This window comes from Monodon monoceros, unplaced genomic scaffold (genome assembly GCF_005190385.1).
Source record: "Monodon monoceros isolate NGI ecotype Baffin Bay Population unplaced genomic scaffold, NGI_Narwhal_1 Super_Scaffold_21, whole genome shotgun sequence".
NCBI classification, from domain to species: Eukaryota; Metazoa; Chordata; class Mammalia; order Artiodactyla; family Monodontidae; genus Monodon; species Monodon monoceros.
The window spans coordinates 31186249-31198932 of NW_021703778.1; the positions used below are offsets into that span (position 1 = coordinate 31186249).

The 12684-nt window shown below is 52.7% G+C and overlaps 1 protein-coding gene across 1 annotated transcript in view; it reads left to right on the forward strand.

The window, feature by feature from the left end:
• FAM189A1 (family with sequence similarity 189 member A1) overlaps positions 1 to 12684 on the forward strand; it is a 363110-nt gene that overhangs the window by 333373 nt on the left and 17053 nt on the right. Inside the window, exons 5-7 of the mRNA XM_029238462.1 lie at positions 833 to 940; positions 9657 to 9817; positions 10360 to 10495. Of these exons, the coding sequence (XP_029094295.1) occupies positions 833 to 940; positions 9657 to 9817; positions 10360 to 10495 (405 nt within the window). The remainder of the gene's footprint in view (positions 1 to 832; positions 941 to 9656; positions 9818 to 10359; positions 10496 to 12684) is intronic.

The following is a 12684-nucleotide window of genomic DNA, read 5'->3' on the forward strand; positions in this document are numbered from 1 at the left end:
AACTGAAAACAACCCAGTTATTTATCAGCTGGAGAATGAACAAACATGGAACTCGGCAATAAAAAGGGATGAGCTATTGATATATGCAGCAACTTGGATGAATCTTGAGGGAATTATGCTGAGTGAAAATAGCCAGTTCTGAAAAGTTACATGCTTTATGATTCCAGTTGTATACCAGTCTTGAAATGACAAAATTATAAAAATGGAGACCAGACTAGTGGTTGACAGGGGTCTGGAAAGGGAGATTGAGCGGGGGACAGGGAGAGAGAGTTGAGTGTGTCTATAAAAGGGCAACACGGGCAGGGAGGGTGGATTCTTGTGGTGATGGAAACGTTCTCTGTCTTGACTGTATCATTGTCAATCATGGTTATGATATCATGCTATAGTTTTATAAGATGCTACCATGGGGGAAACTGAGGGAAGGGTATCCAGGATCTCTCTATGATTTCTTACAACTGCAAGTGAATCTACAGTTATCTCAAGAAAAGAAGTTTAAAAAACTTGGAATTCTTATCAAAATTTTCAGTTACACTTTATAATTGACAAAGATTGCCCACCTACTCAAATGTTGGCGATTTGAAGATCTTCTTAGACAGTGACTGCCTAATAATTATCAAAATTGTAAACTCCATCACTTAGTATCTAAGAGTAATTTGATCAACCCTGTAGAAACCAAGAATAAACAAATGTGTCTATAAAAGGCCAGTTTTGATGATGAAAAAAGAAACCCACAATTGAACATCCTCATCCTGGACCTTGACGGCAATGCCGAGGAGCCTGCCGTCTGCGTTGCCAAGATGACGCTGACGTCCTCCCGCATCTTTTCCCACAGGAACTGCTCTTCAGCGTGTGTGCCCTCAACGTCCTGTCCACCATCGTGTGTGCGCTGGCCACAGCCATGTGCTGCATGCAGATGGTCTCCGCTGACGTCCTGCAGATGGTGAGTGGTCCCCCTTCCTCCCCAGCACACTCAGAATGGCAGGCTCCAGCCCCTCCTCCCCAGCCAGTTTGAGACCAGTGTATCATGGACACCGCTGGCTTCCATCCAGAAGCCCCAAGGACAATAAGCCCCGACAGCGTGTGGGGCTTGGAGATCCTTGGAGGTCACTCCATGCTGCCCTCTGGAAGACAAAACTCACACATTTGTTGCCACTGATGTATTTATTTTAGGTGTTGTTGGAGCTCCTTGTTGACAGGGTCCAGCTACCATCACGTGTCTCTAGATAGCCCCTGGTTTGTGCCCCTGAGTAATTTTAGCAACAGTCCTGTAGCCTGAGATGTCCTCTAGACCCGGCACCTCCAGAGCAAGGCTCTGTTCAGAATTCACTTTTAATAAAGGAAGATTCGGGGCTTCCCTGGTGGCGCAGTGGTTGAGAGCCCGCCTGCCGATGCAGGGGACGCGGGTTCATGCCCCGGTCCGGGAAGATCCCACATGCCGCAGAGCGGCTGGGCCCGTGAGCCATGGCCGCTGAGCCTGCGTGTCTGGAGCCTGTGCTCCGCAATGGGAGAGGCCACAACAGTGAGAGGCCCGCGTACCGCGTAAAATAAAAAAAAAAATAAAGGAAGATTGTTTAGAAGATGAGTTCTTCTCAAATTGAAAAACTGCTCCTCTGTGCTTTGCAGATTTGCTCATTAACCCTGAGCTCAAAATCCAGCGACAGGTCACTGGCCAGCCATCGTTAGAACCTCTGGCCAGGGTCTTAGAGAAGAGGAAGTGTTGGTCCCCAGCGGAGTGATGAGGCCAAGAGCAGAGGTCACACACTTATTAATACATGCTCAATAAATTATGACGGCTCTTCGTTATTTGTGTGAGTGGAACACAGCCCACTGCTCACTACGTTACCACTAAAGTCAGCAAATAAAGGGAAAGTGATGGGAAGACATTGCTGCTCATGCTAAGGATAGGAACCCTGCCCTCCCTCTTCCCCGTGGCCCCTCCAAGACCTGCCCTGCCTCCCCTCCCCAGTGTTTTAAGCATCTCATGAAGAAAAAGGCAAGTTTTTCTTATAGGAGCCTGTTTGATTTGTTGTTTCCCACCCACCCCGTGGCAGCGCGTCAGTGCATCAAGGTGCAGGGCCAGAGAGCATCATTACCCAGGCGTTAAAAATTCATTGGCTCTAATCGTGTGCAGCCTCGTTCTCCCTGTGTGCATCCACACAGCTGTCACAACCGGGCCGACCTTTCCGAGAGGCGGCAGTTTTCTGAAAGATACCCAATTAAGCAGCTCTTCAGCAGCGATGAACCTCAGGCCTTGCTCGCTGAGGCCTCACGCTGGTGATTCTCTCCAGCGTGTCGTGTAATGGAAGGTTAAGTACTGTGGGGCTCCGGTCACCTCAGCAGATTTTGCTCTCGATCTGGAAATATCACACCAATTTGGCCAAACTAACAGAACCACGGGGCTGGAAATGCTGAAGGTTTGTATTCCCTAGGTTTTCAGAATTAAAATGCAAATTACCAACTAAGTAAGAAGAAAGTGTGTCGTAGCTAAGACAGTGTATGTGGTGAAACGTAACGTGCAGGTCATTGTCAGTCCTCCGTGTAGAAAGTGAGCGGCCTGGCATCCTGGGTCTGAGGTCAGCGACATCTGGGTCGGGGTCCCACGGCTTTTACCTACGAACCTCCCTGAACCTCGTTTTTCTCACTCAGGAGGGGCCCTGTTTAAATATCTATTTTGATTCTTAAATACGTGGAGGGAATACGTCCCGGTTTGTTATCGGGACATCGCAGCTGTGACCGTAAAGGCAGTGGTCCTCGATGTACTTTATCAACCAGATGTAAAGTATGGCTGCAATTACAACAGCTGCCATTAGAACCCCTGGCTGTTTCATGGCTAAGTATTATACTTGGTGAGTAAGTTTGCTTCAGACCCTTGGCTTGGAAATAGAAATCGATGAGTTTGCTGCTGGTGTGTTTTCTTCTCCTTTTGTGACCACGGACTGTGGAACAGACCAAGCTTTACTCTCCTCAGAAGGCTGGTTACCCCACTGACCTGCAGAGCCACCGGGGAGCCCATGACTGTGGCGCCCGTGGGACCAGCACCTGACCTTGGGCACATCACCACCCATTTGTCCCAGTTTCCTCTGCTCTAAGTAAGACTGTTTATATCCTACTGTCCTCATAGGGCCACTGAGAGGATGACTTAGATAAAGTGTCAGTGGGCTTTGAAAAAGCATGGTGGCCACATGGAGGTTGGCTGTTACCACATGGGTCAGGGGCTGGGCCAGCTTGGCCACACGTGCTGTGTCCTTGGAGAAGAAGTGGGACAGCCCAAGGGGGTCATGGTTACAGCCCGTGAGCCATGGCTGCTGAACCTGTGCATCCAGAGCCTGTGCTCCGCAACGGGAGAGGCCACAACAGTGAGAGGCCCGCGTACCACAAAAAAAAAAAAAAAAAAAAAAAGAAGTAACATAGGATCATTGAAACAAATAAAATATAGAGGTATATAAAGAAAAAGTTGATCATCTCCCCTCCCCCACTGCATTCTCCTGAGAACAGTTTGCAGTGAATCTTCCCTTTGTTTCTCGATTTCTTAGGACTTATAGAAACATATGAAAATAGTCTATCTTCCTTTTTTCCTCCCTCCCTCCTTTTCTCTGACTCTCTCTCCTTCCTTCCCTTTCTTCCTTCATTTATTCCTTCTCTTTTTGCCAAAATGGGATCACACCACGTATGTTACTCTACGACTTAGTCTTATAACCGGAAACAGTCATGGCCATCCAGCTAAGTGAACAGAAAGAGAGGTGTCTGAATATCTGAAGTGGTCCATGAGATGGAAGTCACGTCAGTTATTTGGCCATTTCTCTATCTGAGTTGCTACTTGTTTTTGATTTGGGTTCTGTTTCTGCCTCTGCAAATGGTTCTCCTTGTACATACAGTTATAACTCTCTTTTTTTTTTTGCCGTACGCGGGCCTCTCACTGTTGTGGCCTCTCCCGTTGCGGAGCACAGGCTCCGGACGCGCAGGCTCAGCGGCCATGGCTCACGGGCCCGCATCTCCGCGGCATGTGGGATCTTCCTGGACCGGGGCACGAACCCGCGTCCCCTGCATCGGCAGGCGGACTCTCAACCACTGCGCCACCAGGGAAGCCCCAGTATAACTCTCTTGACCAACCTGTGCTGACATGACTGGCCAGCCAGCTGCGGTTCTCCATCCCACCTGGGAGATGCGCTTCCTGCTGCCCACAGCACACCCCCACTCCCCGCAGCCTCTGCGGTTCACCCATGGGCCATTTATGCTCCCAGCAGTTGGGTCATCAGCTTTCCAAGGGACAGCTGTATCTATCCCCAGACCAGTTTAGGCCAGTGGTATGTGGACTCTTAAGTGCATATTCCAGCACTACGTGAGCCAATGAAATATGAGTGCAAAAAGAGAGTTATGTCTGTTACAACAAAATTGAGTGCTCTGGAAAGAGTCAGTGAAAGAGGGTCACTAAATATATTGCCGTCAGTTTAGAAGTGGGTCAGACAACCCTAAGGGGTTGGGATAAAACCTGAAAAAAATCGAAGGGGTGTCTGCATACACATTGCTTCCCAAGTACCTTGAAGTTCTGGCTCTGCTGTAAAAACACAGAACTGGAAAGTCAGAGAATGTCTTACGGGTGTAGTTTATGCAGGAAGAACCACGGGGCACCCATCAGCAGACTGACTCGCAGCAAAGGCCTTAGCCCACGTGGAAGGAACCCATAATTTGATTCTTATTTTTGTGGACCAGCATTTTGGGATGATCAGGAGTTTGGGGAGAATTCATATAATGAATGCATATCTACGTGAGATGCAAATTGTTATGTCTATTGTCAGAATTTATCACGCTGAATTCCTCTAATGTGTTTGGAAATAGTGGCAAAAGACCATCTGATGATAAAATTCAGTTTATTGATACAGTTTAGTGGAGAAAGCATTTACCTCCAAAGTGTCTGTAATCTCGTATTTTTAGTTTTATTTCCTAAGTGTAATCTCAGTTTTCCATGAAACTATTTTCCTCCCCACTTACTTTCTTGCCAACCACCTAGCCTCGGGGACATGGTCTGCTATTACCTGCATCTCCATTTCACACACGCTTGTTAACTTCATCTTTTATTACAGTCATCTTTGTTTTCCACTCATCCTACACCTTGTAAAGTAGAGCTGCTTCAGAAGCTGCAGGCAGGGTACCGTGGCCGTCACATACACGCTACTGTGGGCTTGCGCACGGAGCTCGGAATGGGTGCTGGCCGGACAGGGAGGGATGTAGTGCCCCCTGGGAACCCGCAGATCACTCAAGTTCACTTGTATCTTCCCTTCTCCAGTTCTCCCCACTGAGGCTGGCCCTCCTCTGACCCACAGTGACCTTCCTTGAGGTCTGGGTTCAGCAGAAAGGTCTCTGGGTCATAGGTGCTACTTACCCTCTCAGATCAGGACCAATAATGGGTGTCTGCTTGACCTAAAAAGCCAGCTACAGCAGACAATCATAAAAATGATACATACCATGAACATTTTATTTTGGCTTTAAACATGCAAATGAGCATTTGTCCCCCAGTCTTGATTTGGGGCCATGATCTTCTCCTTGATTATGGGTCTCTGGTGTATCAGGTTGTGTTTACTGCATCAAGTTCATGGAACTCGCAGCCTCCATGATTTCCAAATTTAGTTCCTTTTGATTGGAGTCAGTCAGGTGAAGCCATCTGCACGCAGAACTCCCGGGAGATTTTACGGTTCTTCACAGGTGAAGCCATCTGCACGCAGAACTCCCTGGAGGTTTTACGGTTCTTCACAGGTGAAGCCATCTGCACGCAGAACTCCCGGGAGATTTTACGGTTCTTCACAGGTGAAGCCATCTGCACGCAGAACTCCCGGGAGATTTTACGATTCTTCTCCACTCTGTTATGACTGCCTGGCCAGGACCTACCTTGGCAGCAATTTCTGCTTAGCTATCGAGTCTTTCCAAAGCCTCCAACTCGGTTTTCATGGAACAAGCAAGTTTTCCCATCTGCATTCATATTTCATTGCAAATTACAGTAGTAACTAAAACTGGTCTGAACCTGTTTGAGGAGGCAGCCCTGCTCATCCAAGGGTGGCAGGACCAGAGAGCAGCAGGGTGACCGGGGAGGGCATCACTCCAGGGTCCGGAGCACAGGGGAAGAGCTCCAGCTCACCAACAAGAGGTCCATTCAGAAAACTTTTACTGTGGCAATAATCCTGCTCTTTCTCTCAAGGATAGCACGTGCCTAAGATGGGTCCTACCTCCCAGAACAAACCCCTGAGAATGGGCTTCTCCCCGACAGGGTCTACAATGCAAACTCCTCTTTTATGGATGATGAGGGTTGGGTGATGATGCCCATGCCAGGTGTGTGAACACCTCAACCAGGTACCAACCTCACTTCGCTCACCAGGCACAGGTGTACCTTTGTCACCACATGGACCAACCAGGGCTTTTACAGGTGGCCCAGGGCAAGCACAACCCCCTGGGAAAGAAGGGATGCTTCAGGGCGCGTTTCCTCCCCAGCGCACCCAGATGCAGGCTCGGCTCTGCGCCTGGCCATCGCCCTGCAGATGAGGGGCCGAGGAGGGTGCGGGTGGGCAGCAAGCATTTCTGTGGGTCCTGAAGGATGACCAGGAGGTTGCTGGGTGAGAGGAGGCGGGATCTGGGGAGAGAGGACAGCCTGAGTTTGGTACTTGGGGTTGGTTCCAATGGCAGATGGAGGAATTTGGGGCATCAGCGGGTTAGTGGGTAAAGAAGCTGGAAACTAGGTGGGATTCAGGGAGCAGAGGTCTTGTAAAAGAGTATTTAAAGGGAGTGACCTCATCACATTGGATTAAACGTAGCTTTTTAAAAAAATTATTTAATTATTTATTTGCTTGGTTGTGCTGGGTCTTAGTTGCGGCTCGTGGGCTCCTTAGTTGTGGCATGCGAACTCTTAGTTGCGGCATGCATGTGGGATCTAGTTCCCTGAGCAGGAATCAAACCCGGGCCCCCTGCACTGGGAGCACGGAATCTTAACCACTGCGCCACCAGGGAAGCCCCTAAACAAAGCTTTTTAAAGCAGAACAGGAGGAAGAAGACCAAGGCAGAGAGATGATTTAGATGCTTCCGCAAGGAGGAGATAACCTGGGGGCTGCCGGGAGGTGGCAGTGAGGAGGAGGGTGTTCACCTGTGGAGTGGATGCTTATAGAGCACCTGCTGGGCCCTCGGCACCAGACCCCATGATGGACCCCATGGCCGGGGCCCAGGAGAGAAAAGGAGCTCGACATAGCTCATGCGGGGAGCTGGTTAGCCGGGGGTGAAAGGCAGAGGAGCAAGGAGGGCCTGGAGGTTACACAGAGACAACAGCAGAAGCTCTGCCACCCTTAGAGCTGGAGGACATAGGGGCAGGAGCAGTGACAGGAACCCCCCTCCCTGCCGCCTCTTCACCAGGTTCCCTCTCACGCCCCCGTTGGCAGAACCTAACAGGACGCCAGCTGCAAGGGAGCCTGGGACCGTGGGGTGCAGACCCTCAACACCCCTGTCTCAGAGCAGAGTCCAGAGCTGGTGACCCTGGGCTCCCATACAGACGCTGCCTCGTCAGACAGCTATTGAGGGGTGTCAAGGGAGATGTCGGTGTGACTCGCGGGCCTCCGGCTGTGGAAGCCAAGGAGCCGGGGTAAATGCTGCTGAGTCTGACACGCTTCCACGAAGATAGGCCAATGCCCCCCCTGGAAAGGCCATTGGAGTTTAGGGCAGAAACGGAGACGGTCGTTTAGACTTTAAAAAGCCTCCCTTGTGTGACTGCATTGACTCATTTAAACCTGCTAATAGGATTGCCTGGACCTCCTCACCTCTCGCGTTCCTGGTGGGATTGGATCTTCCACAGAAAAGCGCTTTGGCTTTTGCATTTCACACTTGAGTATGTTATTGATTTTTCTAATTTCTGATAAGGCTAATTCAAAATCTTCCCCCATGAGACCTCCAGGACCTTTGGCTTCATACTGGCTGCTCAGCTTCCTGCAGTAGCCGCAGGGCGAGCAGCTTTCCAAAGTCAAGGCTGGCAGACACATCCACCCTGCCCTTGGCCATGGATGCACTCCTATCTCAGATGGCTAAACATACAAACCATGGGTCACACCAGCTGGAGGGGCAAGGACCGTGCTCTGTGTGTGAAGAAGGCAGGTGTCACACGTTTAGACATGTGCAGTCTGATGTGTCACACATTTAGACATGCCCCCCACCCACCCCCAGTTCTTTCTTCATTAGTCTAGAGCATGCTGATTTCATAGCACTGGACTGTATTCAGAATCGCGACCTCACCCATACTTGCCCAGAAATGTTCCACCACCCCACCCGCTGCTGCTAGGAGGCACTTCCTACCACACAGCTTCAGTAGAGCTGCTGCCCAGCTCCAGCACCCTCGCTGGCTCCCCAGTGCCCCCAGAATTAGGAAGTAACTTCTAGAGCCTTACCGAAATTTGCTCTCCGTAAACACATCTTCCACTAGCTCACCTGTTCTTCTTGAGCTCGGAGCCCCTTCTGTGAGCCCACTCATTGAAATCCTCTTCATCTTTCAGGCCCATTCAAATATCATCTTTTACATTAACCCTTTGTGGATCTCTGCAGGTTCCTGCAGAGCTTGGAGAGTTCACTGTTTCCTCATGGAACTGTCCTTGCTTGGCCATGGACAGTTGACTCTGGGTCCTGGTCTCACCCACCCCTTGCCGCCCCCCATGCAGTGGGAGGTCCCAGAGCATAGTGTTCAGTAGCCTGGGGTCTGTCCACAGCTGGAGGCACTCTTGGGGAGGTGTCCCCTGGACCTGGAGCCGTGCTTCGGCTACCTCCACGCCACAGGTCATCTCTGGGGAGCAGTGGCCCATGGAAGGAGCAGCAGGTATTGGGTGGTGCCTCCCAAGAACAAAAATGGAAAATGAGGCAGAGACAGCTTCATTTTAAGTGATTTGACCTCACATTGCTCAAGCAGCCTCTCAGTTTTGAGGTTGCCCCCCAGAATGTTCTAGAGCTCATGAAGGATTCTTTTCCCTCAGAGCAGTGTTTTTCCAAAGTGTGTGAATTCCCTAGAACTGCCAAATATTGATGGATACTATGTGTCCAAAGGGGCCCATCACAAAATATTTGAGGAATGTTCCATGAATGGGCTGAACAATTTAACAGATTTTTTTGGTGCAGGCCTTCTCAGGGCCTTGAACACACTCATAATGCACATGACAGGGCCCCAAGGATGGAGTACCAAAGTGGCTTTGCCCAAGTTTATTTCACTGTAGGGGTTGGGGAGGGCGTGGGAGGGACATCCTGAGAGTCTGGTGTTTTCTCAGGAACTCACTCCAGGAAGTGCTGTCTTCAGCCCTGGGCGGCAGGCACCCCTCTGACCACAAGCTCTTCATCAGAGGAGACAGGTTTAGTGGCAGGAACAGAACCTAACTTCCCGGACTGTGCTTTGCCTCAGAAGACAGGCATCTGCGTAGCAGCGTGGGAACCGAACGTGCTGAGGCTCCGGAGCAGGGGGTGTGATCCTCCCGGAGCTGCCGTTTTAAATGTGTGTTTAGCCGTCACGGTTTGACGGGTTTAAGTACCTGAGTTCCAAGTGCATCATTAAAGCTTCTGCACAGTTACCTTCGTTAGACATAACGAAGACGTATGTCATAACGTTAGAGCCACAGCAGCCGTCCTGATCTCGGAACCTCTCTGTTTTGCAGTTCCTTCCACAAAGGGCGCCTTCCGTCAGCCCGGCCTGCATGACCCCGCACGGCACTGTCCTCCACCAGACCCTGGATTTTGATGAGTTTGTGCCTCCACTGCCCCCTCCGCCCTATTATCCCCCGGAGTACACCTGCACGCCCACCACTGAGGCCCACAGGTGGGTCTTCCCTGGGGACACCTCCCTGAGCTATGCTGGGGCCCAAGGATGGGAGGCCGTCACTGGGGGAGGGGAGGTGCTCCTTGTCAGGGAAGTTGAGCAGAGGGGGAGGCGAATGAAGGCCTGTTGGATCAGACAGCAGAGCCCGGGGAGGTGGGAGGGCTCAGAGCCCCGTGCGTTTCCGCTGGCCTCACTGCAGGGCATCAGAGAAGAAACCCAGCCAGGCAGGAGCAGCCCTGTTCCACTCTTCACAAAACACAATACTGCTGTCGGTTTATGGTCATTTAATAGAACATGTCACATTTAGTTAAAGATTGAATCAGCTGTATGATGGTTTTAACTGTCATGGAAAAGGCCATAGAGTTTATTGAAAGTGTCAGTTTCCAGCAAAAAACAAAAGTGAGGACTGCCTAATGAATGAGGCTTTTATTTCACGAACACGAGAATTCCAGGCGGGGAATCGGTCTGATCGCTTTGAGGGAAACGGGAAGGGTCTGGGCTCCTTACCCAAGGAGTGATGTTCCGCGGTTCTGCCTTTCCAGGGGCCTCCACCTGGACTTTGCTTCCTCCCCATTCGGCACTTTGTACCGCGTTACCATCAACAGCCCCGGCCTGCTCTACCCCGCCGAGCTCCCGCCGCCCTACGAGGCCGTGGTGGGCCCGACCCCCACCAGCCAGGTGAGGCCCGACTCCGACAGGCCAGTTCCCCGTTCCCGGTCCTGCTGCCTGCGCTGGCATCTCCCTCAGCCTTTCAGCAAACCTGTGGGACGCTGGTCATCTTAGCCAGGTCGTGGGGGAGCAGAGGCAGCAGGTGCAGCGAGCAGATCCTGCAGAGATGGCAGCCAGGCGGGGATTCCAACCCTGTGTCTGTGCTGCCTTTCCTTGCCTCCCCTCAGATGTGCTGGGGACACAGTGCAGAAAGAGTGGGCCCAGGCTCTGACCCGTGGGCAGAGGCCCCCCGGGGTGGGGTTGGGCCATGGTCTGAGTATGCAGGGGTCTCTGGGCTGTTTCAGCTACAGGCCACTGTCAAAGTCATCCGGACACCTGAGAGAGCTCGTCTGGATTCCTGGTCTTGTCAGAGACCTGGCGGCTACAGCCAGGGAGGTGCCTGATCCCAGCGGGCAGGCATTCGGGACGTGTGGCCTCAGTTTCCTCATCTGTGAAATGGGGTCATAATAGTACCAAGCACATCGGATGGAACAGGATGTTTGTAATGGACAGGACTGGGCACATGGCAGGGTCTGACTCAGCAAAAGCCGCGTGCCCTTTCTTGGTATTATTATCCTCGCCCTCATCATTGTCATTGCTGAATATCAAGGGGCACCAGCCAGGGCAGAGAGATGTGAGCACCGGGAAAGGCCATATGGTGCCCAAGTGCAGACGGAGTGGTAGGGCCATGCGGGTGTCCCCCAGGGCACCATAGGGATTGGGGCGTGGTGGGCAGCCACAGCCATCAAGGGAGCAGGGGCACCAGGACAGGGCTACAGCCTCTCCTGGGCCCTGCACATCAGTCAGAGGAGACACAGACAGACCCGGAGCATCAGGGGCACGCTGTGATGTCTCAGCAGCCACGGAGCTGCCCTGACAGGCGTCCCCACCGGAAGCCCCTCGCCTGGAGGTGGTGCAGGCCCCAACCTCGCACTGTCGCCCTGTGAGAAGGTGCCCGTGGCGAGCTGGCCGGGCGGCAGGGCCCATCCGTTCCCGCCACCCCCTGAGTATCAGCCCTGGGGTCCCCTGTGCTGGGCTCAGCGTCCAGGGGATGCGACCAGAGACAGTGCCATCCACAAGGCGATCAAGTCCTGCAGGCCAGTGGCCGTGTGACGGGAAGGGACGAGGCTCGACAGACTCTCCTCGGGGTCCTGGGGAGGGACTGCTCAGCAGCCCCTAGCCCCGGCCAGCCACCCAGCCCACCCTGGCCCAGGCAGAGGCTCCTGACACCCCGGGGCCTCCCTCCAGGCCTGCTCCCACCGAGAGGTCCCGAGGCTCTCCAGGCCCCCACGGCAAAGGGACTTGGCTGGGACTCCTGGCTGTTTTCCTGTCCATGGGAGAAACAGAGGCATGGGGCTGTGAGGAAGGAGGCAGTGGTGTGACCATAACTGTCATCTCTAGACTTACAATAACTGAAATTCTCTGGAATTTTTCCTTTTAAAGCGGAGCAAAGCATTCTGCCTTCCTGGAGTGGGTTTATTTTTCTCTTCACGATAAAAACAGTTCAAATCAATATTGTCAAGGGAAGCTGCTTGTTGTGGTAACAGTCAGAGCCTAAGTGGAGCCCTGGGTGCTGCAGGGCCCTGGGCAGGGATGCTGGTCCCTGCGTGTGTCCAGGGACCCTGGGAGATGAAGCCTCGGCTTGTGGGCGGCAGGACGCAGGTCAGGGAGGAGAGGCAGGGATGCTGCTGGGGAGGGAGCAGCTCCTGCAGAGGCTCTGAGGGAGGGGTGAGCATGAGGTGGGGGGCCGACCCACCCGCTGGGCCTCACTGGGTGCCAGGGTCATCAGAACATCCAAGCAAGTGTCCACGGCTGCTAGGATCTGAGGTCGGGGCCTTAGAGAGATCATGGTTCGCTGCAAAGATGGTCATGGAAGCCCTGGAGACCCAGACAGGTTGAGGCCCTAGGAGAGGGCGTGGGGTGGGGTCCCGGAAAGCCTGGACTCAGAAACCAGTGGTCAGGGAGGAAGGCATGGACCAAATGCTGCCCGGAGGCTGTGAAGGACTGAGCCCGGTCCACCTGGCTCACCTTTTGAGAGGCTGCCGGTGACTTTGGCAGGAGCAGCTGCTGGGGATGGGTGGGGCGGGGCAGGATCAGATGGCATCAGGGAGCGGAGGGGATGGGATGTGAGGAGGGGAAGCAAGGGAGGGGATGGGATG